General features: G+C 46.1%; 3 protein-coding genes across 3 annotated transcripts; 1 reads left to right on the plus strand and 2 right to left on the minus strand.

The window, feature by feature from the left end:
* Positions 1-9,946: 9,946 nt before the first annotated feature.
* On the plus strand, positions 9,947-11,874 carry LOC136466703 (uncharacterized). The gene is made up of 4 exons (XM_066465195.1): positions 9,947-10,019; positions 10,292-10,476; positions 11,084-11,221; positions 11,526-11,874. Exons 1-4 carry the CDS (start codon positions 9,965-9,967, stop codon positions 11,652-11,654), a joined length of 507 nt encoding a protein of 168 aa, XP_066321292.1. The 5' UTR covers positions 9,947-9,964; the 3' UTR covers positions 11,655-11,874.
* On the minus strand, positions 11,840-14,848 carry LOC136466702 (ALA-interacting subunit 3-like). Its single transcript, XM_066465194.1, has 8 exons — positions 14,366-14,848; positions 13,784-13,842; positions 13,617-13,691; positions 13,423-13,536; positions 13,175-13,245; positions 12,733-13,033; positions 12,230-12,519; positions 11,840-12,103 (listed from the first exon to the last, which is right to left on the minus strand). Exons 1-8 carry the CDS (start codon positions 14,448-14,450, stop codon positions 12,049-12,051), a joined length of 1,050 nt encoding a protein of 349 aa, XP_066321291.1. The 5' UTR covers positions 14,451-14,848; the 3' UTR covers positions 11,840-12,048.
* A 1,093-nt stretch (positions 14,849-15,941) lies between these two features.
* LOC136465201 (carboxylesterase 15-like) lies at positions 15,942-16,405 on the minus strand. Its single transcript, XM_066464036.1, has 2 exons — positions 16,393-16,405; positions 15,942-16,327 (listed from the first exon to the last, which is right to left on the minus strand). The coding sequence occupies exons 1-2, from the start codon at positions 16,403-16,405 to the stop codon at positions 15,942-15,944; spliced, it is 399 nt and encodes a 132-aa protein (XP_066320133.1).
* Between the last annotated feature and the right edge of the window lie 10,780 nt (positions 16,406-27,185).

A 27,185-nucleotide genomic window follows, 5' to 3' on the forward strand; every position in this document is an offset into this window, starting at 1 on the left:
CAGTTACTTATGCAGCAGCAGCTCATGGGATTCATGCAGCATGTAGTGATAGCCATTGGGATCCCACTGCCACAGACTTCGCCTCAGCTTGCACAGCCTCCTACCACTTCGACGACTCCAGCAGTACAGTCTATCGGGCTTCAGAGTCAGGGACAGCCTCCAGCTCAGTTTACTTCACCTCCTGTACAGGTGTCCCAGTGGTTAGCTTCACCTGGTGTAGCCCCGCAGTTCACTCCTTATCACACAGGTTTCTCACCAGAGCAGACTTCCTCGCTATTCGTGCCTGAGTCGTCAGTCTCTAGGAGTCTTGGAGCATCATTCAGCGAGTTGACCGGCATGCCTACTCCACCTCACATGCATACTGCCGGTCCATCTACAGCAGCTCCAGCTATCATGACCACTCAGAGGCTCCCCTCGTCTGTCGCCTCATCAGATCCTACGATAGACATTCTTGCAGCTTCACAGGCAGCACCAGCTCAGACCCAGACCGCTTCAGCGACTCTTCCTGCTTCAGAGGGTCAGTCAGTTCAGAGCTCAGGGTCAGATGGTGATGGCGCCTAGTTCCATCTTGCTCCACGTACTTCAGCACCCGACTCGTCCGCTGCAGCCCCACCGACCGACCCTTAGGTTTTGGTGTTTGACGCCAAAGGGGGAGAGGGTTTGAGTATGTAGACTTAGGGGGAGCGAGTTTTAGGGGGAGCTAGTTATCTAGTATTAGCTTATTATATATATTTGGAGTTTTATTTGTGTGATACACTATTTCTTATGCATTCGTGTGTTTTCTTTCATGCATACTATTATATATTCATGTGATAGTGCTATCTACATGATTGTGATATTTGACATGTGTGATTTCTACTTTGCTTTATCTATATGTCACATCACTTGTGGAATGCTCATTTGCTTTTGCTTCCGCGTTTTTACTTCAAAGCAAATGAGCTTTGTTATTTGTACTCATGCTTAATTCATATCCTTTGAGTACATTATGTTGGCTTGGGTCATATAAGCTTGACTAACTCTTTTGTTCTTATTGACAAAAGCTTATATGAACCAAGCCCGTCAAAAAAAACCTCACTCCATAACATACTCGAGGTGGTATTGTCATCAATCACCAAAAAGGGGGAGATTGAAAGCATCTAGGCCCCTAGTTGGATTTCGGTGATTAATGTCAATACAAAGATTACTATGACTAACGTGTGTTTTGCAGAGACAAGTAAGTTAGGTCATGGTAATGGAGATCGATTGGGCAATCGAGGTTGTCATGCCCCTACGATGGAAATCGTTTCGGTTTTCAAAGGATGGACGACAAGGTTAAGGATGACTAGTTCTAAGTATCGATTGGAGTTGGAGAGACACTTAGAGTAGTTTAGGACTTTGTTTTTCCTTTGGCCGTACTATGAAGGGGGGTATGAACGGGTAGCTTGACCTAGTTGAGTCTAGTGAGTTAGGTGTGGTGCACACTTGTTAAAACTAGCTCTAGGTAGCTCCTATGAATGCCTAAGATCCTTTAGAGCAAACTTCATTCACATATGTTCGGAAGTTGAAAGTGAATGGAGGGTCAAATACTGACCGGACGCTGGCTCCGGTGCGACCGGACGCTGGCCGCAGGGTCCGGTCAGTTCATTTGACCGAGAAGATCAAGTCTGGTGTGACCGGACGCTGGGAGGTCATGTGACCGGACGCTGAGGACCAGCGTCCGGTCGACTCCAGTAAGGGTCCAGACTTGGAAAAGTGTGACCGGACGCGTCCGGTCAGTGTGACCGGACCCTGAGTATCCAGCGTCCGGTCGTTTACAGTAAGCATCCAAGAGCGACCGGACGCGTCCGATCGGTACTGACCGGACCCTGACAGCGTCCGGTCATCACTTGAATGCTGGTTCGCGGGTTGAACTGACCGGAGCGTCCGGTCATCATGACCGGAGCGTCTGGTCACCCCACAGAAGCTCATAACGGTTAGTTTTTCAGGCTGGCTTATAAATAGAAGCTCCACTCGTGAGTGGAGTATCCTTTGCTCATTCCAACAGCTGAGATACACGTTTGTGAGTGCCAAGAAGAGCAAGATCCTAGTGAGGTGTTTGTGATTTGAGAATCCAAGAGAGTAGCCTCACTAGCAAATCAAGAGTAGCAAAGTGTGCATCCATCTTCTCATTAGGCTTCGCATGGTCAAGTGAGAGTTCGTGCTTGTTACTCTTGGTGATCGCCATCACCTAGACGGCTTGGTGGTGATTGGGAGTTTGGTGTTCACCCGGCGGAGCTTGTGGGTGACCCAACTCAAGTTGTGAGCGGCTTTGGGTGATTCGCCACGACGGAGTGTCGAAGAATCAACCCATAGAGAGCACTTGATCCTTGCGCGGATCAAGGGGGAGCTACACCCTTGCGCGGGTGCTCCAACGAGGACTAGTGGGGAGTGGCGACTCTCCGATACCTCGGCAAAACATCGCCGCGTTCCTTTCTCTCTCTACTTACTTTGAGCACTTACTTTGAGTATTTACTTTGAGCAATTCAATACTTGTTTTACATCCATAGAATTGCTTGCTAGAGTAAGTTTGGAACATAGGTTGAGAGGTTGTTGTGCATTAGTTTGATATAAACACTTTTCTAGGCACAAGGGGTTAATTGGGCTATCCGTAGGATTTGATTATTGCAAGAGAATTTAGAATTAGCCCAATTCACCCCCCCTCTTGGGCATCTTGATCCTTTCATTATATTATTTATGTTAGACTTTGTTTCACAGGCCTCCTTTAGGGGTTCCATTCTTTACTTTTCTATCTATCTTTTTTAGGTAAAGCTCTGTCAAATACTAACTCAAGAGAAACCTGAGATAGAAGATTGAAAAAAGGTGTTCTCCAACGACTCCCTACCTCAACTCTCAATATTTCCACACTTGAAAAAACTCGATCCAACCACGTGGAAATATGCGCACATGTATCGATTCCGCTAGAGGTGGAAGGATGTGGAGAAGAATAAGGAGAAGGACAGGGTTTCCAATATAAATGTACAACAGAAAAAGGAAAATATAAAAGTGGTTAGTGTGATTTGAAAATAGTCCGAGATTCATGATGCAAAATTAACTTCTATAGTTTAAGATCGAGTTTTGGAAAATGTTGGAGAAACCTAACAAATATTCTTGCAATGTTTTTAGCCACTTGAAAAACACATTGATTTACCTATTGAGTTTTTAGGAACTATCGGAGATGCTATAAGGACGAAGTCACCTTAAACATAATAGCCTTTTTGGTTTTAACTAGCAAATATGTCCGTGCGTTGCAACGGGAGAAAAAAACTATCAAACATTTTGGGGAACGAAGATAGAAATTGTACATATTATTTATGTTTTGCCATTTGCAAAATTTAAAAGTTATAATTTATTTTGTGATAACCATGACATCAAAATATAAGTTAATATTGGCAACAATGTGATAGTGTATTATTAAGCCTGAATTAAAATACAATCTTGATAGAGCTTTTTTTCTATTGCAAAGCCCATAAATATTTAGACATAAATAAATTTTAATTTTAATTTTCATTCTATCCATGTGTTGCTACATTTCAAGTAAATAAACAGTCGGTTACATGTGTCGTTATTGCCGGCTATAGCTATTTTGATCGGTACGTCGCTATTTGTTTACCTGTTTAGTTTAGTCGTTTTAGCCTGCTATAAATTGCTATAGCCGACTCTTAACCTCGAGATAGCCTTGCTGCTATATATCAATAGTTCGCTATTTATTGGTTATTATATTGCAATCAATTCCCATGGCCTTTGAGGACCCATAAAAATCTATAATTTTGATCTTTGATTAAAGTCAACAAGGAGTTAGTTGTCAATGTGTTAAAGATTAGTGTCAACCGGTGATTATGCCCGGAAATCTCTCTTGATTTTTCACGTGATAGCCCTCATCGGTGATTGATGAGATACATTTATTTAGACTGGATTAGATAATAAGCTACTCAAGTTTTTTGTTCACGTTTTGATTAGTTAAACCATCTACTAATTCAAATTTTACTAAAAATATGTTTCTTATCAAATTATCTTACTATTACTAATTAGAGGCTTCAATAGAGCATACATGTTAATCCTCACCAGAAGCGCAACAAAAAAGATAAATGCTAGAAATTGTCACATTAATCAGAAACATCTGACCATTAATCCAAGGACTTGAACTATCCTGGCCATTAGATCTGTTTTGGTTTTTAAAAGTTATCCACCTCTACAATTATATAGTAGATAACAAACAATTTTTTTTCTTAAAGATAAAAACGTATGGCAAAAACTCCTGGACTCACGGAAGCATCTCGCCATTAATCCAAAGACTCCAACTATCCTGGCCATTAGATCTGTTTTGTTTTTTTAAAAGTTATCCACATCCACAATTATATAGTAGACAACAAACATTTTTTTCTTAAAGATAAAAATGTATGGCAAAACTCCTGGACTCACGTTTACACACCTTTAACGTACATAAAAAAAGTATTCAAGAAAAAAACACATGAAAAAAAAATACTCACGTTCTCTCCTTAACCATGAGATCTGTTTTGTTTTTTCTAACTTCAACGTATTGAAAAAATTTTCTCGAAGAAAAAAGGTACGGAAAAATCTAAACTAATATTTGACCGGTTAAGTATTAACCAGGATTCAGCCCCGGTAAAAAAAAAACCCATCAGGGTAGGCCCACTCTGATCTAGACATTTTATATTAGGACTCTGATCTATTTCAAAAATTATTAAGACCCTTCCACCTTTTCTTTATCTTTGACATCTTTACATCTGGAACCCCGTATTTATTTTTATTCTCTTCCCCGCTCCTAATCTCCTTTTACAATATTAATGCAACCGTGAAAATAGAAAAGAAACATGACCCAGAGGAAAGAAAAAGCCGGCTAGAAATTTTGTCTCCTTAGTGTATAGATATAGATTCGTTGGATCGAGTCAATTCCTAGTTAAATAAGGTCTGAAAGATGGAAGAAGATTAAATAGGGTATGTGGTCCAAGCGAATCATGTAATCAAAGGAACCCCTGGGCCGCCGTAGCCGGTATGGCGGTATCTCCTCAGGTGCACGATTCTTGTCCACGTGCCAGATGGTCCCCGACTAGTCGTGTCGTTTTGTTAAACAAAATCATTTTTCTCTCTTTGTTTTTTTTCCCTCAAAATCTAATGTTAGAACCTATCCTTCACGCATTCAGGTTTCAAAGACACAAAAACAATTTTTTTTTAGCAACAGACACAAAAACAATTGAAATCAATATTTCTAAAGGATCGGATTTGGCTATCTCTTTCTTGTGTTTTGCTTGTGTTGTGACTTGTGAGAAGATAGTTCTTTTTTCTAATTTTTTTTAAAAGGAGTTCTGAATCTAGTTTGCCAGATGCTAAGGCCCATGTGCGAAGTGGGCTTCGCTAATCAGGCCAGTTCCATAGGACGTGGCAATGGGCCAGATAACAAGCAAATGGGCCTTCTTCCAGGTCGCAGGCAACATCTACTGACCTGTCGTTTTGTTTAAAAAAAAACATGGCAGCGCAAGAACATCATATTCACAAATCTCGTCACAAATCAGGACGAGCGCAAACCAGTTCACATGAAAATTCAACAAATTTGCCTACCCTCTCTAACCTGACATTGACCATTCCCACGCACTCCAGATTCTGCTTCGACCCTGGGTGCTGCGCTGCCTGCCCCTCCAAGAAACGTCACGGTGGTCCATCCAAGCCACGGAGGCGCGTTTTCACCGACAGGGTAGGGTGCCGTCATCGAGCGCGCGTAGTTCTCGGCCTCGCTCCCCGACCGGGTCGCCGGCGACTTGGGCTGAGCCTCTCTTCGCCGCCGGTGGTGTGCGTTCCATGACCTAATCGATCGGAGATGCAGTGATAGATCGGTTTGGGAACGCGAGGAAGGGAGCAGATCAGTGTGGCAGGCGGGTGTTTTCCCGCCAGATCGTAGAATGCGCGCCATTTTGCATACCGTTTTTTTTTTTTTTGAGTGGACGCCATTTTGCATAGCTGGGCTGGGCTGCTTCTTGGCCCATTTAACTTATAGCTCAATGAGCTTCGCAAAAGGAAAAGAAAACATACGAGATTCTTGAAAACAACAGTTGCGAGTTGCGACGAGATCTATACATCAGCATATGGCGGCGGCGCATATGTTGTGCTGTTACCGTACGGTGCCAATGATGCATTCGCTTGGACCAGAAACCAACGCGAGAATGTGCCATTTTGGCCTCTCTTTCATAGAAAGGGAAGTATAATATGTTGGGCCACTAAAAAAATTGGAATTTTATATCTACCACTTAAAAAGTTGTGGCATTTAACGTGTTCATATACTAAAACATGTCTGGTTATCTACATGCCATTACCGTCAGATTTAACGATAATGGCAACTAACTGAGGTATGGAAAAATAACACTGCTCCTGGTCGAGGTCACATTAGAATTTTTCACCGTTTCCTTACTTGCCACTTGAATGGCACATCTGCTATTGTTCGAGACTTGAAGAGTAGGCTCATCCTATCAGCCTTTCTCTCTCCCTCCCCTCTTCCTCCTCCAACCTACACCGTGTCAAGGGTCTTGCGCTCGTGCTTGTGTGCAACCACGTGACCCACACCCCAAGCATTGTTGACACGCTAGATAAATAGAGAAACACTAGAAACTCTAGTAGAAAAGCAAAACATCCGGCCATAAATTTTGGAGCCTCGATCTTTAACTTCATGCCATTGCTGTCAGATTTAACGATGATGGCAACTAACTGACACTAATACAGAGACGGGCTTTACTCCCGGTGGGGAACCCCCTCTAGTCCCGGTTCCCCACCCGGGAGTAAGCATCCGGGACTAAAGGGGGGTCCTTTAGTCCCGGGTCACGAACCGGGATTAAAGGGGGACCTTTAGTCCCGGTGGGTAACACAAACCGGGACTAAAGGTCCTCCCAGCTTTAAAAAAATAATACCTCCCACCGCTGCGTCCCGTGAGTTTCGAACCCAAGACCTCATGCATTGCCTCGCGCGTAGCTTACCACCCCACCTACACAACACATCTGACAATGGATGGGATGCTTCCCTTTTGAACTAACACATCGGGGGACCTTTAGTCCGGGTTGATGTTACCAACCAGGACTAAAGGGTCTACCTTTAGTCCCGGTTGGTGTTACCAACCGGGACTAAAGGTTGAGGACTTTTAGTCCCGGTTGGTGGCTCCAACCGGGAGTAAAGGTCCACCTTTAGTCCCGGTTGGTGTCTCCAACCGGGACTAAAGGTCCCCTGCCACTGTGCCGAGCGCAGTAGCCGTTGGGCAGGGACCTTTAGTCCCGGTTGGAGACACCAACCGGGACTAAAGGTCTCTCTAGTCCCGGGCGCAAAAAATGCCGGGACTAGAGCCCATTTTAGCTTCGGATGAAAGGTCTGTTCTCTACTAGTGTGAGGATGAAAATACAACGCTTCCCTTGGTCAAGGTCACATTAGAATTTTTCATGGTTTTCCTACTTGCCACTTGAGTGGCACATCCGCTGTTGCTGCTGCTGCTGCTGCTGAAGACTTGAAGAGTAGGACCATCCTATTAGTCTTTCTATCTCTCCTCTCCTCTCCCTCCTCCCTCCTCCAATCTGCACCGTGTCAAGTGTCTCACGTTTGAGCTAGTGTGCAACCACGTGACCTGTGCCCCAAGCATTGTTGACACGTTAGATAAATAGAGAAACACTAGTAGAAAAGCAAAACATCGTACCATAAATTTTGGAGCCTGAACCATTGTTGGCAACAAATAGGTATTTGATCTAATTTTACTTTGAAAGTACCCATCTCTGCAGTTACATAAAACAATCAGGTTATTACCCTGTAATTTATTTGCATATAAGCTAACAAGCTTTACAATTGTTATTAAAGATAGCCCAAAATAACCATTAAAATTATAACTAGCTATCCACATGTATCATCATTAAGTACTCACAGGATGATGAGCTATTCTGTTGGAGTTCGTATTAGAAGCTTTATTTGGTTCTGAAAAGAAATGACAGTGATTAGTTAGAGTACGACAGGTTTGACACACTCTAAAATTACTGTGAAGGAGAAAATGCCGTGCCACAGCCGTTTTGATTTGTGATTTGCGATAGCTAGCTGTGCTTGATCCTGTATATGTATAGCGTCATGTCACTTTGTGTCTTTGAGCCCCTTTGATCCAGTTCAACGTTGTTATTTTCTTTTTAACCATGTGTGTGTGTGGTAGACCATTCCATAGCTAGGCTGTGGTGAGCTTTAGCTTGGACCTGACGCAGCCTTTTTGACCTGTTTAACTGCGTGGAAAGAGTCATCACAGAAAGAGACGAGCTTCGATTCTCGATCGCAGCGAGCGATTACAGTAAAGTAGCTGGATCCGGGTGATCCGGTCTCAGATGAGTGAGCAAATACTCCAAATCCAGTGGTTAAAATTACTCCAACATGGGAGTGACCAAAAGTCCAAAACAACCCACTAGTAATTAGGGCGCGTTTGGTGGAGCTCGCGCCGGCTCCGGCTCTACCATTGTGCGGGTACTGTGGCGGAGCCGGCGGAGCACTACAAACGTAGCTCTGGCAGCTCCTTCTCAACCAACGTTTATTTGTATAGGAGCCGGAGCTGTTTTTTTAGTCGCTACATTGATCTACAGGGTTGCACAGTCGCTGCATGAAGGAGCCGGAGCCCCCAAAGAGCCAAGCCAAACGTGCCCTTAATTAACCGCTGGTCACCTTTTTTATCTAATAAAACAAAAAAAAGTTACCACCGGTCGTTTGCGTGCATCCACAGTGAGTTGTGCATACACACGTGTTTACTACAAAGTACAAATCCCTACTTACCGGGCAGTACCAATGCTACAAGCTACATGTAGTTTCTATATCTATTAATTTTTATAGACACTACATATAAAAACCATGATTCCAATATATAGTTTCTATATAACAATTTTTTATCCAATTACATACATTCTCTCTCAATCACATCTCTTCAATCACATCTCTTCATGTCTTGATTCTCGTGTAGATATGGTTTCTAATTTAGACCTAGTTTCTATGATTTTTTCTCTCAACTGTTAAGGTGGACCTGTTGACTTAGACAAGTTTATGATTCAGTATCAATTGGTCTTGATAGTTCATATTTTAGGTTTAATTCCCTCATTGTAGTTGTAGTACCTTACCACACTCATTGAGCTGGCAAGATGGTAATGAGACTGATGCGAAACATAGGAACCAATGTGTCTCTTACGGCTTTGCTGCCAATATGGCTACTGCTTTGCTGCTTGCTGAGGAGGGCCAGCTTTGGGCAATGGCTGGAGTGCGAGGGATTTCCTTCTTGTTGGCCCTCGTTCCTAGTGGCTAGATCTTTGGTATTTGTAAGGAAAAGGCATGTATGTAATTTTGTGATCCAATGGGCGTGTGGGTGTGGGTGTGGGTGTAACCAGGTTTGTTTACCCTTTTTTTCCTTCTTTAATATAATGATACACAGCTCTCCTACGTGTTGGGGGGGGGGGGGGGGGGGGGTTGAAGCAAGTGTGCGCTGTTACCTTTTGCAATTAGTTTGACTTTTGAGGTTGTACAATATATTGTTTCTGCGATGTTGTATCACCCATGGTATTGTTTTGTTTTCAGGTCATGGAGAATGGCATTGTCTACTTAGGCCCCGTTTGGCAGGGCTTCTTCACCGGCTTCGGGAGCCGTTTTCTACCAAACGGGGTAAAGTAAAATAGCTTCACTTGTAAAGCCCCTAAAAACATGCTCTCACAGTGATTTGGGGTGGGATGGAGCCAAAAAAAAAGTGGCTTCTCCTGGCTCCTCCTCCAGACCCCTAAAAACATGCTCTCACAGGGAAGCCATTTTGCCAAACGGTTTACCAAAACCGCTTCAGCTCCACCGGTGGAACTGTTCGTAGAGCTGAAGCCAAAAAAAATGGCTTCACTAGTGAAGTGAAGCCCTGCCAAACGGGACCTTAGTCTCATAGAGGGTCGGAAGACAGGGTTTTATGCGGATCAACGGGAAAACCGCTCTTTCATATCATTACTTTCAAAGGATCATTGGTAAAATACTTTAAGCTGATACCTTTACTGCTACAGTGGTGGCTTTGCTCTTAACGCAGCTAAGGGTGGTGCTAATAATGTCATTGGTAAAATACTTTAAGCTGATAAACATCTTTCAAGTGCTTTTCAAGTTATTTACAATTGAATTTTGGCGGGATAGCATCGTCTGTTTGAAAGTTTCACACTATGATATATTTTTTGGTAGTCTCCTTCCTATAATACTCTGCTGGATTTCCGGTACAAAATATTTCAATCAGTGTAATCATTTTCAGGCATTGATTCATCAGGATTGGCACTAGACCTTGCCAATGAGAATATCGTTCTGAATGAGCTAAACCATGGAAAAATCTCATTTGTAAAAGGAGATGCAACTACATTCATGAAAGGAGCTATCTCAGAAAATGAGCTGTGGGACTTGGTAATCCTTGACCCTCCAAAGTTGGCGCCGCGAAAGAAGGTATACATAATTGCGTCCTCTGGGCCTGGAAGATTTACTTGTTAACTTCTAGTTTGACTTGAAATGAATCTATGTTTTATCTGTGCATGCGAACGCTGAAGCATGCTATATTTTTAGTGTTTATGAATTATTAGTTCATGACTCACACCTGAATCTACTCCAATTTGCCTCTTTCTTAGTCTTTTTTTTGCTGCATTTATGTCGTGCCAATCCAAAAAAAGTCCCTATTCTATTTCCCCAAAAAGTCCCGATTGTTTTGATTTTTGGAATGGGATATTTACCCCCATGAATAGGATCAAACCTTATTCCATGCTATTTCCATAAGATTCCTCTTTCTTATTCTTAAGCAAGCCCCCACCCTTGGCATGTATGCCATGAGCTGCAGCCAATCCTTTGTCCTAATTTCAGGCAGCTGGCACATATTTACTCACACTAATATTATCTAATCAGGTGCTGTATTGTATGGGATAAATGGGTTATGTTGTACCCCTTGCAGATGAAATTATGGCAGTCCCTTCATTCTTAGAGCTTACCAAGTCAAATGATCTTGATTCTCTTAATATCCTTTTTCATTGTTTTTGTTGATCGACACCTCTTGTACTTGCAGGTGCTACAAAGTGCATCCGGTATGTATAGAAGCTTGAACACGCTTGCAATGCAAGTGGTGAAGCCAGGGGGGTTACTCATGACATGCTCTTGTTCTGGAGCTATGACCCAAAGTGGCGTGTTCCTCAAAACCATTCAGGTATCACAATGTTCTGGAACTTACTCATAGCATAACTACTCAACATACATCTTGCCACCTGTTTACTTATTTCTAGTATGTCAAAGTGTCAAACTATTTTGCATCTGTGAAAGTAAAAAAGAAGAAGAAGGTTCTCTTACCAAATAAAAGAAAGGTTACAGCCCTCCAAGTATTAAGTCAAGGTGTCCGTTGACTAAAATAAATCAGAGCAATGGCTCTTTTATGTTCTTCGCATCGATATTGACAATTTTGTGTTGGTTTGTCCACATAGATGCTCATAACTTCCTCTTGCTACTGCTTTTAGGGTGCTGCATCAATGGCTGGCCGTAAGGTTACGGTCTTACGTCAAGCTGGGCCAGCCTGTGATCACCCCATCGACCCTGCATACCCTGAGGGCCAGTATCTCAGCAATTACTTGCTGCGCGTGGCATGAAAAATAAGAGTTAAAAGCAGAGTCAAGTTAGTAGTTGTAGCAGGCTGACAAGCCTTCGAGGACTGATCACTTCTGAAGAGCTCCAAGTTCATCTCATAGCTTAGTCATGCAGGTTAGATTTAGTTGTTTTATGAGGAAAAACAAAGCATGTAACTGACATTCACTTCTGACTTCTGACTATACAATTTTGTAGAAAATAAAGCTATTTGTTTCAATGTAATGTACAGTCTGTGAACGAGTGGATCCAAAGTTGTCACTTGTACACGCAAGACTACTTTGTATATATTCTACACCAACGATCACAAATAAAATTTCTATTTGGTACAAAGATACATTTGTACCATAATCTGAATTGTTTGGTGTTGCCTGTGTAACAATTAGGTTCCAAAGCATATCAGCGACCTAAAGTGGCTCTGTTCCATGACAAGTAGCTGCTGTCTCCCATTTTCCTGTGGGTGACCAGAAGAAAATCATATTAGTACTTCAACGCAGCAAGAAGTGATGTCACCAGATATGTCTTATAGCATGTTCATCTTGATGTAATTGCAATACATGAGAACCAGAAAATCACTAACCTTGGTTTTATCAAGTATAACAAGGTGAATGCAAATGCCAAGAAGAAGCAGATTCCACCAACAGTGAGGTATGCAAGGCCCAGAAAATCATTCTTTCCACCAATCCAGGTTGCTGTAGAAAGCACCAACTTCTTCTTGCCACTAAAGCTATAGGTGTTGTAGTTGTTCTCCAATTGGACTGTAATTGTATCGTTTTCCTTGAGATCAACATATATCCTACCATACAGCTTTCTGAATGTTGGAAGTGCTGCAGTTCGCATCCAAACAATAAGGTCCTCTTGTTCACTCAACTGCTCAGAAGAAAAACGAGTTAGTGACTTCGGAGGCAAAAGGTATCCAAAATGATCAAAACAACTTATCTTAATCAATCTAAGAGAAAATTCATTGGGAGTCATTTGATCTTTAAACTTGATAACTACTGTATGCTAAAAGCATACTTTCCCTATTAGGTGGCCACCATTATGCAAAAAAAGGATGATACAAAGCAAGACCCATGAACATACCGGGATTTTTGAATCAAGTATTTTTCCACCTTGAAGAGGTCCTTTCTGAAAGTTCATTGGTAAGACATCACTCCCAAATTTGTGGTCTCTGTCACTCTTCCAAGAGATGTCTTTCTTATCCACACTCAAGGTTTCATTGTTGCGGATGAGATTATATGTATCATTGAACAGGCTCCATGCAATAAGCCCACAAGGCACAATTGGCTTTCCATCTACCGTTTTGGCCTCAGGATCACAATTGTCAGTCTCACTCGCCTTACTTTTATCTCTTAGCTGTACATCATTACGGCTCTTGACATACCTGAATGTGATGAATGTTTCAGTTAAGTAGGGAAAAATACATCTTAAGAGCAAGAAGACTTCTCACTGACAAAGTTTAAAACAATAAGAGAGAGAGAGAGAGAGAGAGAGAGAGAGAGAGCATTGGCTAAAGATTACATACCTCCTATGATTCTGGTAAAAGTTATCCAGCTGATAATACACGAAAATCGGCTGTTTCATATCCTTTGTAATCTGAAGACCATGTAATCAAATATTTCAGCCAATTATTCATTTGATCTTATGCCAAGATGCATACTTGTAAAGTAACTGACATCTCACACACCTTCACTAGTCAATGCTGTTTCTATTATAGTTTTTTCCATTCCCAAAATTTCAGGTTAGAAGAAGACATGCGGATAATTCCATTACCGTCAGATTCCTTGTGCAGGCTTTTGGTATACTATCATTCCGGATGTAAGCAAGCTTGTCAGTCACACCAGCAGGGACACATGCGTCATCATACCGATCAACAATCTCGACAACCTGCAGCAGAGAAAACAACCAACATAAACAAAATGACGGAGCTTATATTTCAAACCAAGCAGACAGGATATTGGGCATACTTGTTGTGAAGCTCGCAGCGAAACAATACCAATTGGGACAAAAATCACACCAACAAGAACAAATACTGAAATAACCTGTGTAACATAAGAAGTTAAGCATAACCATTTGTGGGGTTTGATGTAGGAAAGCTGATGACACCAAGGGAAATTTGTACTATTGAGCTTACCCATTTTGGAGTAAGAATCGGCTTGCAAGCTGGAAGCTCCTGCTGCGTAAACTTGGAATCTGTTTGCACAGAAGGACAACGTTAGAAATCCTTTAATTACAGCAAAGCTAGTGTATTTTTGAAGGAAAACCAGCAAAGCTGATATGAATATTTGGTCTTTTGAAAAATGAATATCTGATGAGCAGAATCGTCAGTTAAACAAATTGCAGTATTTTTTTTTAATCTCTTGAAACTCCAGTCCTGGTTCTAACACTACTCAGCATCCATAGGAGTATGGTGTATTAAGAGAGCAAAAAACATGCACTCAAAGTTCCTCTACCATATTATCCTAATAAGGAGATAAAAATATAGTACAAACAGAACATCAGATTTCAGAACTTATTTGAAATCAAACCTCACAAGGTTATACTCCTATAAAACTTATATTCAAGCACAAAACTAACAAACAACCAGCCTAAAAATACCAAAAGAAAAGGTGACCCCAAGGAAAACAGAAAGGAAAGAAGAGATAATACCCTTTGATTGAAGCCTTAAAATATAGAGATAATATCAGCGAAATCGTATTCAGAAAGAAGATCTCACACTTGGGCTTCCTGGAGTTCCTCCTGGGCTGCGCGGCGCCATCCCCGGATCCGCCGGAGCTCGACCCGGCGGCGTGGCTATCCATCCCACCAGCCGCCAAGAAAAAACCGCCTCTACCTACCTGCCGCCCAAACGGACCTCGCCAAAATCGCCGGCGGTCAGCAGCAATAGCCCAAGGAAGCACAACGGAAAAGAACGGCGTCCCCGGACTCCGCTGCCTCGAGAGATTTGGTGGCGCGCGGAACGAAGGCGAGGCGGGGGAAGAAGTAGAAGAACACGGGGAAAAGCTGGGACCTTGCTGGTACTCCTCTTGCGAAGGTTACAAGGAAGGAGGAGGGGGAGCGGTTTGACTATACAAGAGGAGGGTGGGCGTGGTGGTGGTCGTGCCCCCCGCGTTGAGCCGAGCCGGCGGAGATGACCGACTGACCAAGGCCAGGGAGGAGTCGAATTTGTCAACGGAATGGTCCTGTGTTTTTTTCTTCCTGTATGTACAAATTTTCTAAGGAGAAACAGCGTCTATCTAGAATAGAATGAATAGAAGTTGGAACGGCTGGGTTGGATGGAGTAGTTGGGCGATTAGCTGTCCTCACAATTTTGGTGTATGCTCCTCCTGCCTGCAACCGTGTGAGACTAGCTGCAACTTGCAAGCGTAGCATAGCTGCATAGGTGAAACTCATGCACTCCATCTAGTACTTATGATCGTGGTGAAATACCTGTGGAATGTTGACATGAAAAGCGAAAATGTTAGTTGGAATTAGAGGTGTGAGTTTAAGGGAAACCTTTTGTTTCAAAAAGTATAAGGGAAACCATCTAAACACACAAATTGGCTTTTCCAGTGCAACGTGCAGTTCTAAGCCATGTTAATAATATAAGAAGAGGTAGAGTTAGACCGAAATTGACATGAGGAGACAATAAAAAAAGATTTATAAGCTTGAAATATACCTAGATATTTATATTTAAATAGGAGTGCTTGGAAAGCAGTTATTGAAGTGCTTGAACCATGACTAGAGACTCTGTGGGTTTCAACTTTAGTCTACCCTAACTTATTTAGGACTGACTGACTTTGTTGATGTTGTAGTATTTTTTTTCATCTAGAATGTCCTTGCACCTCTCCATATCAAAGACTCATATTTTTCTCTTACGTCCTTGAAAATCAGACGTAAGTATCATAATTTGCACATGTCTCCTTGTAGCCATACTGTTATACTTTTCGTTCTACCTTTGAAAGTTCTTCTCATTGAAATTCCAAAGAGGAAAGCTACCTCATCTCGTCGTCTTTTACATTGACTTACACCGAGAGACAAAATGTTTTAAATTGTCTTGGTAATTTATTCAGACCAAAGCAAGAAGAATGCCCATACTTGCAAAGATTATAAGTACACTAGATAATTTCAGTGGCATGCATGAAAAGATAAAAACAAAGCTTGGTACACTCCACGTTTGTGTCCGCCGATGAGCTGATTCAACAATTGTGCACCAACGCCGCCGCCGCCCCCCCCCCCCCCCCCCCCCCCCCCCCCCCCCCCCCCCCCCCGCGGCTCGCCCCTTTTATTTTCTTCCGAAAAGAAAACAGAAATCATCGGCCATGGTAGACGTGAGGAGGAGGGCGCCGCGGATACGCACGGCGGGCCGCCTTGACGAGCCCGGCGATGATCATGGTGTGCGATGTTGCCGCCCGCCGAGTGGCCACGACGAAGACGCTCGCAAAGTCGGCCACGTCGGCGAGCCAGGGGTCGGCAGCGGTGAAGTGCAGCCAGGACATGGCCCTGACGCCGTCCTCGTGCGCGGCCGGGAGGCGGTGCTCGGGCGCCAGGCGGTGGTCGAAGGAGAGCACCACGGCGGGGAGCTCGGAGGCCAGGCGGAGGCACAAGGCGTGGAAGTTGGGCCACCGCCCGGACCCGATGCAGAAGCCGCCGCCGTGGAAGTAGGCCAGCACGGGGATCCATGCGTCGTTGGCCACGCCTAGGTGCCACGGCGATTACAGGCGCGCATTCAGGTCATGGTCCGGGTCCCACGCCACGTCACACCCTTCCACTCCATGCCACAGTCGTCGTCCGGGACGGCCTCTGGGAACAACTTGTGAGAGATAGCAGAGGGGGAAATCGAGAGTGGAAGCAGAAGGATTGGGAAGCACGGCAGCACGGCAGCGAGGAGGAGGAAGAAGAACAGGATATGGCAGACGAGTGCTTTAGTTTAGGAAATAACAGAATGTGTATACAACTTGGTGACTTCTCCCTTCCTCTCCCTCTCCTTAAGAGTACAGAGGCGTTGCCTCAGCCAGCGCATGCAAGCGCTTCTACTTGGCCCACTCCTGTCCGACGTATCGCAGATTGGGCCACCTGGGCCGTCGCTTCCTAGGCTGAGCACTAGAGACACTGGCATCCTCCGAGCTTTGGCCGTCGACAGCAGGCAGGCGCCGGTCATCAGGCGGTGTGCTCACATTCCCCCTCCCTTGGAACACTGCTTGTCCTCAAGCAGTGGCGCACGGAAGCTCTTGGCGAAGCGCGTCATAGTCTTCCCAGGTAGCGAGCGAGGTCGGCAGGTTGTTCCACTTGATCAGCACCTGCTGGACGGAGGAGTTGCCGCGTCGCACGGACCGAGTTTCGAGCACCTGCTCAGGCGCCAGCTGTAGAGCAAAGTCAGTAGGTAATGTTGGTGTTACATGATGAGCCGCACCGATGGCGCGCTTCAGCTGCGAGACATGAAACACCGGGTGGATGGCTGAATGTGCAAGCAGTGCCAACTTGTATGCAACAGAACCCACACGCTGCAACACGGGATATGGGCCGAAGAAGCGGAAGGCAAGCTTCTAATGAGAACGAGGTGCCAATGAAGACTGAACATAGGGCTGAAGTTTTAGAAACACCATATCACCGACTTCAAAGTGTCGTTCAGCTCGGTGCTGATCCGCTTGCTTCTTCATGCGGTGTTTGGCTCTATGCAGATGATGTTGCAGAATGAAGACAGGTGTTATACCAGAATTCCGCTGTGGCCAACCATTGACTCCATTTTGCTGGACAAGCATGGACGAAGCACCGGAGATATGTCTCGAGAGTCGAGACACTGGTTCAAGCGTTCGGTCTGTCCGTCGGACTGAGGATGATAAGCAGTGCTGCGACAGAGTTGCACACCAGCAAGCTTAAACAGTTCGGACCAAAAATTACTAGTGAAAATCCAGTCTCTATCAGACAAAATAGATGTAGGTAGCCCATGGTGGCGATAAACATGCTCGAGGAAAGCTTTAGCAACCACTAATGCAGTGAAAAGGTGGCATTGGGGAATGAAGTGCCCATATTTTGTAAACAGATCAACTACCACCAATATGCAGTTAAACTTATAGGAAGATGGACGCTCCTCGATGAAGTCTAGGGAAATCACTTGCCAGGCCGAATCAGGAACTGGTAGGGGTTGAAGTAACCCAGGAGACTTGCCACGGTCATACTTGGATTGCTGACATATAGCACAAGACTGAACAAAGAGCTTAACTGCAGCTTTCATACCTTTCCAAGTGAAGTACTGGTTCAGGCGTGAATAAGTAACAGGTACTCCCGAATGGCCGCACCAAGCACTGCCATGAAATTCGGCTATGAGCTTGAGCTGCAAGTCACTATCATTGCCCAGCCATATCTTGTTACGGTAGCGCAGAATACTGAGTGCAATGTGAATCCGGATATAGAGTTAAGGTCCAGGGCCAATTTGGCTATCATCTCTTGAGCAACTGGATCATTATCAAGGTTTTAAATAGCCGGCTATACCATTTAGCTTTCTGTGTCCGAAAACAGGCTATAGCCGGCTATAGCGGGCTATAACGTCAGTTAAGGGCTAACTTGTACATAGAAAAACTTAGCTAAATCCTTCTCAAACAGCTATAGCCGGAGATAGCGGAGGCTATAGCCGGAGATTTAAAACCTTGATCATTATCATAACTGGAGGTGACTGCTGTCAGCCAGGAAGGAACTAGTGAAGTAACCCCGGCACAGAGGGCTGGAGGGGAAGGATGGCATGACAAAGCGTCCGCCGCGCGATTATCAGCACCTTTGCGGTAGACGATGCGGTACTGCAAACCCAACAGCTTAGAGAAAACTTTTTGTTGCCAGGTGGTGTGTAGACGTTGATCCCCCAATTGTGTGAGACTTTTTTGATCTGTCAGAATCACAAATTCTTGGAACTGCAGATAAGAACGCCAATACTGAACTGCCAACAATATCGCCATGTACTCTTTTTCATACGTAGACAACCCACGGGATTTAGGACCAAGAGCTTTACTGAGGTACGCCAGAGGATGGCCATCCTGCATGAGAACTGCCCCGACTCCCGCATCTGATGCATCTGTTTGAATACAGAAAGGGCGGTTAAAGTCGGGCAGGGCCAAAACTGGGGACTGACAGAGAGCTTTTTTTGCGTGTCTGACAGGAAGTCTCATGATCTATAGTCCAAATGAACAAAGCATTCTTCTTCAATAAGTTGGTCTGTGGTTTGGAAATGATACCGAAATGGCGCACGAATTTTTGGTAATAACCAGTAAGCCCCAGGAATCCACGTAACTCTTTGACAGATGCCGGGGTCGGCCACTAGGCAATTGCTTCTAATTTAGCTGGGTCACTACTGACACCGGCCACACTGATCACATGACCCAGGTATGAGATCTTCTCCTGCGCAAAGGAGCACTCACAGAATTCAAACGGTCCAAAATGGGTTTGAAAGGCAGTTTTAAATTCTTCTCTAGATTTCATCCTGTAATAACCCGGGTTTTTGGTGCAACCCAAAAATACAAACTTTTTTTTAAAAAAAATTCTGCATTGTGTGTTGCATGTAATCGCTAGGTCAAATCTAAGTAAAACTATTCCCATCCCAACCTAACTTCAAAATCCAAATTTCAAAGTCATTTTTGCAACAAGCCACTTATCATGGTGTTGACCAAGTCAACAACATGACAAGAGGTACTTTCCAAACAAAATATTTTTGGAAGCAAATAAACGTTGGTCGAATTCAAGCTCCGCTCGAATTCAACATGTCAACTCTCATGATTTCGATTTATATCTAAAACAAAAACCCTAACTCTATCCCTCCCCTTGCTTCAAAGAGACTTTACAATATAACTTGATGCACTCATATAAATTAGTTGCATATTTGAGTGCCTTGAGTTCGTTCTTGTTTGGAGTTTGTTGTTTGATTGTAGGGCTAAATAGTTGTAGAAGAAATAGAAAATCCATTAGAAGAAATAGTAAAAACCCTCTCAACCAGCCCCCCTTCTTCCTCCCTTTTGGCCCAGCCTGTGGCAGAACCGACCAATTTATAAGAGCACAAGTACAATGGTAACCACCAGAGCGATCGCGCTGTCATACTTGAGCCCATATAAATCCAGTAGTCCGTCAAGTATCACGAAGGATCTCGAATAATCCAACATACAACAAAGATCGTACATGATTCAACATACAAGCCACATGTTACATAAGTTCACAAGTAGTTCAACATACATCGGATTACGAAAAGAGTTATTACAATCCAAGTTCAAATGTAGTAGCGGAAGCAATATAGTTTTAAAACCATCATCACACACACTTGTTCAAATACATGCCAGTTTGTGATCGAGTCCAACAAAAGCATTATAGGTAAGACAACATAGAAGAGCCTTGCCGGTGGCCTTACTCCTCATCCACGGCGAGAGAGAAGCAATTTTTGCAGTACCCATGGTATACAGTACCATCTGCAACAAGTGGGAAATAAACCCTGAGTACGAGAAGGTACTCAGCTAGACTTACCTGTCATAAACAAAAAAATAAAGTGACACCAAGGATCATGCAAGGCTTTATAAGTAGAGCTGGCTTGACAATATTTTGCATAAAAGCGAAAGTAATATATATTTTGATCTAATCAATTATTCTAGCAACAAGTTATACCTATTAAAATTAAGCATGTCTAGGTTGGCACCTGTACTAGAGTAATCACTTGATTTAAGATGAAGCAAACAATAGTAACCATATCCAGTGTAATATTTGCACATTTCTCATAACAATCACATTCCATCAAGTTACTACGATGAAGGGGCTCCGTTAAGTTTCTCACTATCCGGGAGAGACGACGATTTGAATCGATTACAACCAGCTAGGTAGTATTCCTAACACAAACCCAGACATACCTACGCCAAGGTAGTCTTAGGTCACCTTTGGTACAACTTAGGTACACATGTCGTGAGTTCGATCAGCGCCGCACAATCAGGGACAACCAGCTGTCAGGACGGTTAGGCCCAGCCTACCCTTGGGCCCATGTCTGGCTCCCCGCACATCCTTACTACCATACAGAGTTCACACTTTTATAGAACGGGGCCCAGCCTGAGTTGAGATTCTCGGCTTAGCGGTCGGAATAAGTTATCCGGCCAGCTAAGTGAGAGGCATACGTTCATAATGACAAGAGGGCCTCCAACATTGCGGTCCTTAAGTGGCTCAAACGGAATCACAAGTGTCAACCTACAACCTAGACTCCACCCGACCTCCATTTACATCATCACAGGGTTCTTTTCCATGACAGCAAATATAGCCAACCATGACCTGTCGGGGACCGAATACTGGGGTACCCAAAGAGGTGGAACTAATAACCATGAAATGCTAATGCTTCCGAATAGACGAGAGCACATCTACTCTTCTTGCCCATACGACCGAAGATTGGCTACGCCTCGCCCGACCCCTAAGGGTTGGCTCCGCCTCGCCCGAGGGCTGGACTCCGCCTCGCCTAATGACCGAGGGCAGGCTCTGCCTCGCCCGATGTCCAAGGACTGGCTACGCCTCGCTCGATGGCTGAGGGCTGGCTTCGCCTCGCCCGATGTCTAGGGGCTGGCTCCACCTCGCCCGATGTTCGAGGGCAGGCTGCGCCTCGCCCGACGTCCAAGGGCAGGCTCCGCTTCGCCCGATGTCATGTGCGTCTACATCCTGCTCCTTCATAAAAGACGAGCACATGGTAAGACAAGACACTCATGTCAACTGCAGTACCGATGACCATACCCTGCACGCCTGTGGGAAAGTACCGTCAGGATATGATGGGACGGGCGCTTTAAGCTCTTCCAGGCATGATAGAGCCCAAACAGTGTTGTAGGCGCTGACTTTTGCCTTACAGTGTTGTGGGCGCCGCCATTAGCCCTCGGACGTGGATCTTGACATAAGCATACGATAACCACTACAATCCAGGAGGGAACTCACATCATCTACAGTAATGGACGTATGGTCACTTCCCCGTCTACTCCCCGTTGGGTCATGGCTCGGCACCCTAGCACACCGTACCGTCTGCTGGAGTAGGATGGGACGCGACCACTTGCTGAACGAAGCCAGAGCACGGCCCTATCAGGATCGACGAACTTGCTATCCCTGGCACCGTCTGCCATGTCAGCAGGGTAGGTTCAAGGGAAAAAGGAAGACCCGGCACCTTCGAAGGACCTTCTCTACCTCTGGTTTTTTCCTCTTTCTCCCATCTGTAATCCCTGCTCCCCCTTGGGCTATAAAAGGGAGGGCAGGACACCCCACTAAGGGGACGAATTGATTTTCACACACAACACATCACACAACACACAAACAAATAGCAACTGAGCTCTTGGCATCCTTTCGACCTTTCCATCAGAGACTTGGGACTTGTCCCTCTCTCGACCATTTGTACCCCTACTACGAACCTTTTTCGATGCTAATAACATGAGCAGCAGCAAATTGGACGTAGGGACATTCTGCCCGAACCAGTATAAACCTTATGTTCTTTAGTACACCATCCGAGCCTAACGTGTAACAAATATAAATTTACTAGTTGGTATTTATTCGAAACATCGATAGTTGGCATGCCAGGTAAGGTACCTTTGCGTGTTCCGACGATAAACATCAGGCCACGGATGGCTAGCCACGATATTAGCTGGGTCCTAGGTGCACACGTGCGCTTCGGGAGCCTAGACTTCATCATCATGGTGGAAGGAGAGTTGGCATTGGCTCACGCTGCCATCCAATCTTTCCCCTCCATTGGCCTCAACCACAAGAGGCTTGAGCGCCAGCTCGGTGTGTCCCTTGGACCCCAGCAGTCCAGGGAGGACCAGTGCTGCCTCACCCTTTCTGACGCCAATGACGCGGCATGGTTTTCTAGAGGAGGGTCCCTCTCTCTAGAACACCACATATGGAGCGCCCCGACAGCGCTTCCGTTTGGTCTCCATAACGCTACGATGACCGTTAGCCACCTTGTGGCACGACACATGGTTCTACCACCCACGAACAACGAGTTCATGGGGGTAATCAAACACATCACGGAATCACTCCACAACCTCCTCATAGAGGAGCTAGGGTTGTCCTCTGGCTCTGACTCCAGCAGGGGGAGCCATCACCCCTCCCAGGAATGCTTCATGATGGGTACCCCTGAGGGACACGTCGAAAGCATCTCCATGGAGGAGGCTATCCTAGTGGGCAACCTCAGCGACAAAACCAAAGGGGAGACAATGGCCTCACCTTGCATGGGGGCGGAGCAGCTGAAAGCCCGAAAATGAGATCGAGGAAGCCATAATCCAGCTTGTGTAGGAGTGCGCAGAGCTCAATCAAGAGATCGAATGCCGCGGAGATGGTGGGCGCACACATGCCATGGCCCACGATGTAAACCAGAGGATCATCACCGATGATGAAGCGCTTCGTCGCTTTGCTCGGGTGAGCCAGAACATTGCTGCCACAATGGCCTTGCTCTATGGCCTTCTGGAGACCATGACGTCTAAGGATCATCAGGCCCACCATGAGATTCGCACGCTGCTCGAGCGTGCGGTAGCGCAGCAGGCAGAAAGCTCGTTGTCTTAGTGACGCAAGCTCAACACTAGCCAACGCCTGCCCTCGGCATGCCCCGCTAGGGACGCGTCAGTCCACCAGGCACCACAAGGCGGAAGGCAGCGCGCCACGGTCCTGGTGCATCAGCGCCTCAGCCACAACCACGATGCACATAGCACCCTCGATGCACCTACAGCGACCCGAGAGAAGGAGCCCACCGTGGCTATCATCCTCGTCGTGGTGGACGCTACGACAGCGTTGAGGACCGGAGCCCAAGCCCCGACCTGCTAGGCTCTTAAGCCTTCGGCCGGCACATCCTCAACGCTGCTTTCCCGGCAAGGTACCGACCACCTACCAATATCCCTAAGTACTCTAGGGAGACAAACCTCAGACTTTGGCTCAAAGACTATCGGCTTGTCTGCCAAGCCGGTGGTGTGGATAATGATGACTTCATTATCCGCAACCTTCCACTATTCTTAGCCGATTCGGCACGAGCGTGGTTGGAACACCTACCATCCAACGCGATTCAGAGTTAGGTGGATCTGAAGGAGATCTTTATGGGGAACTTCTAGGGCACATACAAGTGCCCTAGGAACCCATGGGACCTCAAGAATTGCTGTCAGAAGGCCGGTGAGACCCTCCGTGGGTAGCGGTGCTTCTCTCGGCAGTGCAACGAGCTCCCTAACATCACCGACACTGACATTATAGGAGCCTTCCTGTTCAGGACTACCTATGAGTCTTTGGTTCATAAGCTGGGACACAAGGGCCCGCAAACCACCAAGGAACTCCTAGACATTGCCACTAGCCATGCCTCAGGAGAAGAGGCGGTTGGAGCAATCTTCGATCGTCTCGAGGGCAAGGCAAGGCAGGATGAGGGCACTAGCGAAGGCACCTCCAATCATTCCACCAAAAGGAAGAACAAGAAGCAACAGTGTGAGGACTCGCTCGTGGCCTCTGCTGACCGTAAGGGTGGTCAGAAGCCCACGGAGGGCAGTCTAAACCACTTCAAAAAATTACTCGAGGGGCCATGCTCGAAGCATGCCTTCTCGGTTAAGCATATGCTAAAGGACTATAGCCTCATGCGGCGGTTCTTGTCTGGAGGCTCCAACAAGGGGGAGCATGGAAAGGACCCTACCCCCGCCATGGATGATGCCAAAGAGAAGGATGATGGCTCTCCGATGTCGGATGGCTGCCTTATGATCTTCAGAGGATCCACAGCCTACGACTCCAAACATCGTCAGAAGGTCACGTGCCATGAGGTCTACACAGCCGAATCGGCGACACCTCCCTTCCTCCGGTGGTCAAAGTCTGCAATAACCTTCGATCGGACCGACCATCTGGATAGCGGCCCACACCCGGGGAGATATCCGCTTGTGGTCGACCCGATCATTGGCCCAAAGTGACTCACCAAAGTACTGATGGATGGAGGCAGCGGCCTCAACATCATGTACGCCAAGACGCTCGATGAGATGGGCGTCGACCAGACACGCCTCCGCCCAACCCAAGCACCTTTCCACGGCATTGTGCCCGGGCAGATCGATCTGCCTGTTACCTTCAGGGATCAGTTCGATTATAGGATTGAAACCCTCACCTTCGAGGTGGTTGGGTTCCCCGGCCGTGAGAAACAAGGCGCACCCGCATGCAGGCGACTCTCTGCTTCCCCAGGCAGGACCCAGAAGGACCCAATGACGGAACCTTCATCAAAGGGAGCCCAACGGGCCTCCTAGGTCAATCGGACGGCCTAGGTGAATGCTGAACGAACGGCCGTCGAAAGATAAGCACCCTAGTTTACTTACTTTGCGTGTCAATTTTTACTACCGAGCCTCTGACCCCAGCAATGGCAGGGGCGCGGACATCGCTCGGGGGCTACCGAGAGTCTCTACTCATTTAGACGTTCTCTTCGCCCGACCCCTCCTTATGTTTAAAAATCGGGGGCACGGTGTGTGGGTGTAAAACTTTGAGTAAAACTGGACGAACCGCTAGACCCTACGCCCCAGTGGCTATGATGTTTTTGTTCACCAGCGTAATCAAATTCACAGTTCCCCACACCCCAAGCTTTAGCATCCGCCTTCTCAAGAAGGGTTCGGAGGGGTCTGCCTATGGAATCTCCTTCAAGGAGAAGCTGCCAGGTCACCCAAGTCAATCGTACGGCTCGAATAGCTATCGAGAGACAGGAACGAAAAATTGTGATGCTTGTGCAGGTTACGCCGGCCCTGTCATGAACGTCGGACCCAAACCCCACACAGACATGTCCGGTAAGAGCTTCCCGTCGCTCATGCCACCAAGGTAACATCACCGACCCTCGCTTTCGTTTCCATTACATTGTACGTTCATTCCATATATTCAAGCGTTGCATATGCGATTGCCGCATCTCAACGCTTCACGTCGCGTCACGAAGTGGTAGTCGCCTCATTCGATATGAGCGGCAACTGACTGAGGTTCAAAGGCTGGCCCACAAAGGGCTCAAGGCCGCCTCATGTCAAACAGAGATAGGGGAGAAAAAACTAGGATGAGCCCTAGCAGCCTTGCCTGACCTCGCTCGGAAGCGGACAGGGACACCTCGACCTTTCTTGTTCGATTCTAACCTTGAGCCAAACCCATAGAATCTCCATCAAGGAGAGGCCAATAGCCCACCCGAGCCTATCGAATGGCTCGAGCATCTGTCGAGAAGCAGGTTAAGAAGTAGTGGAATGCCACATGAGGGCTATGCTGACCCCATCAGCGAATGACAGACCCGGATTCCACACAAACGTGCCCATTAGCGAGCTCATTGAGCATGACACTTGAGCCATCGAGGCAAGCGCCGTTAGCTCAGCCCCTCTGGTTGTGGAAATTGAGGATGAGGTGACATGTGAAACATGGCTAACCCCTATTAGACCCCAAGGGGCCCGGGGGCTCAAGCCGTCCGATCCTAGATTGTGAGACTGAGGTTCGAACATTCCTGTTAGTGAGCTCATCAAGCGCATCACTCGAGCCATCAAGGCAAGTGACGTCGCTCCAACCCCTCTAGTTGCGAAAACCACGGGCGAGGCGACAGTCACAAAAATGAGCCGACCCTTGACCGAATCCCCGCCATGCGTGGGGGCTCGGGGAAGGCCAGACCTACAATGAGACCGAATGCATGGTCGTATAATGATAGCTAAAATCCTAAGGAAGGGGTACATGTGAATACAAGTAGTTCTGCTATCCTCTTTTCGATCTCCAGTGACATCTGACCCCTACAACCACAAGGGGTCAGATCTCACCCCCGCTAATAAAGGTATAAATACCTCCTTTTTCTCGAAACAGTCATTGTGTTGGACCTCTCCCTCACATCAAGGTTGGCGGAAAGGTTTGTGGGAACAAATAACTGAGCATGCCTGGTACGACTGCAAAAAACCCATGCCTCGATGGCTATGGTAACTTTGCTCACCAGCATAATCAAAATTCCCCTCTTATACACCTCGGGCCCTATGGCCTTAACAAACAGAAGGGTCGGATTGCATGAGCACCTTTTTTTCGAATGCAAAAAGGAAAGAAAACAAGTTCAATCAAACAAAATAAAATTGTGAATTCAACTAACTACCCCCTCTCGAGGAGAACCATATCTTCAATTCTACTCACCAGGGTTTCTGCAAAAGGAGTCACTGTCGCTTCTACGACATCCAGCTCGGAGGGTTCATAACTAGGCACAAAACCAAGGCTCATCGCCTCGAAATCGATGTTGTCGTCATAATGTGAGCGGGCGATGGTGAAGGCTTGGGTGATCCCTGAGCGAAGAGCTTCCTTCTCTAGCTGGTGCACCCATGCCATGATATCTATGGCATGGGCCATGAGCAAGCTGGTCCCCTCTGCCTGTACCACCTATAGGTCATCACAGACTATGCCAAGGGCATCCTTTAGGATACCGAGCTCATCGCTCTCCGCCTGAAGAAGACTCCTCGCCTCGGCAAGATCCGTGGATAATTCGATAGCGGCACCCTCGGCCTCTAGCTTCTAGGCTCTCACGGTCTCTAGCTCAGCCTGGAGGGAGCTGATCCTCTATTGTGCCTCATCACGCTCTAGGACGG

This window comes from Miscanthus floridulus, chromosome 7, assembly GCF_019320115.1.
Source record: "Miscanthus floridulus cultivar M001 chromosome 7, ASM1932011v1, whole genome shotgun sequence".
In the NCBI taxonomy this organism is placed as follows: domain Eukaryota; kingdom Viridiplantae; phylum Streptophyta; class Magnoliopsida; order Poales; family Poaceae; genus Miscanthus; species Miscanthus floridulus.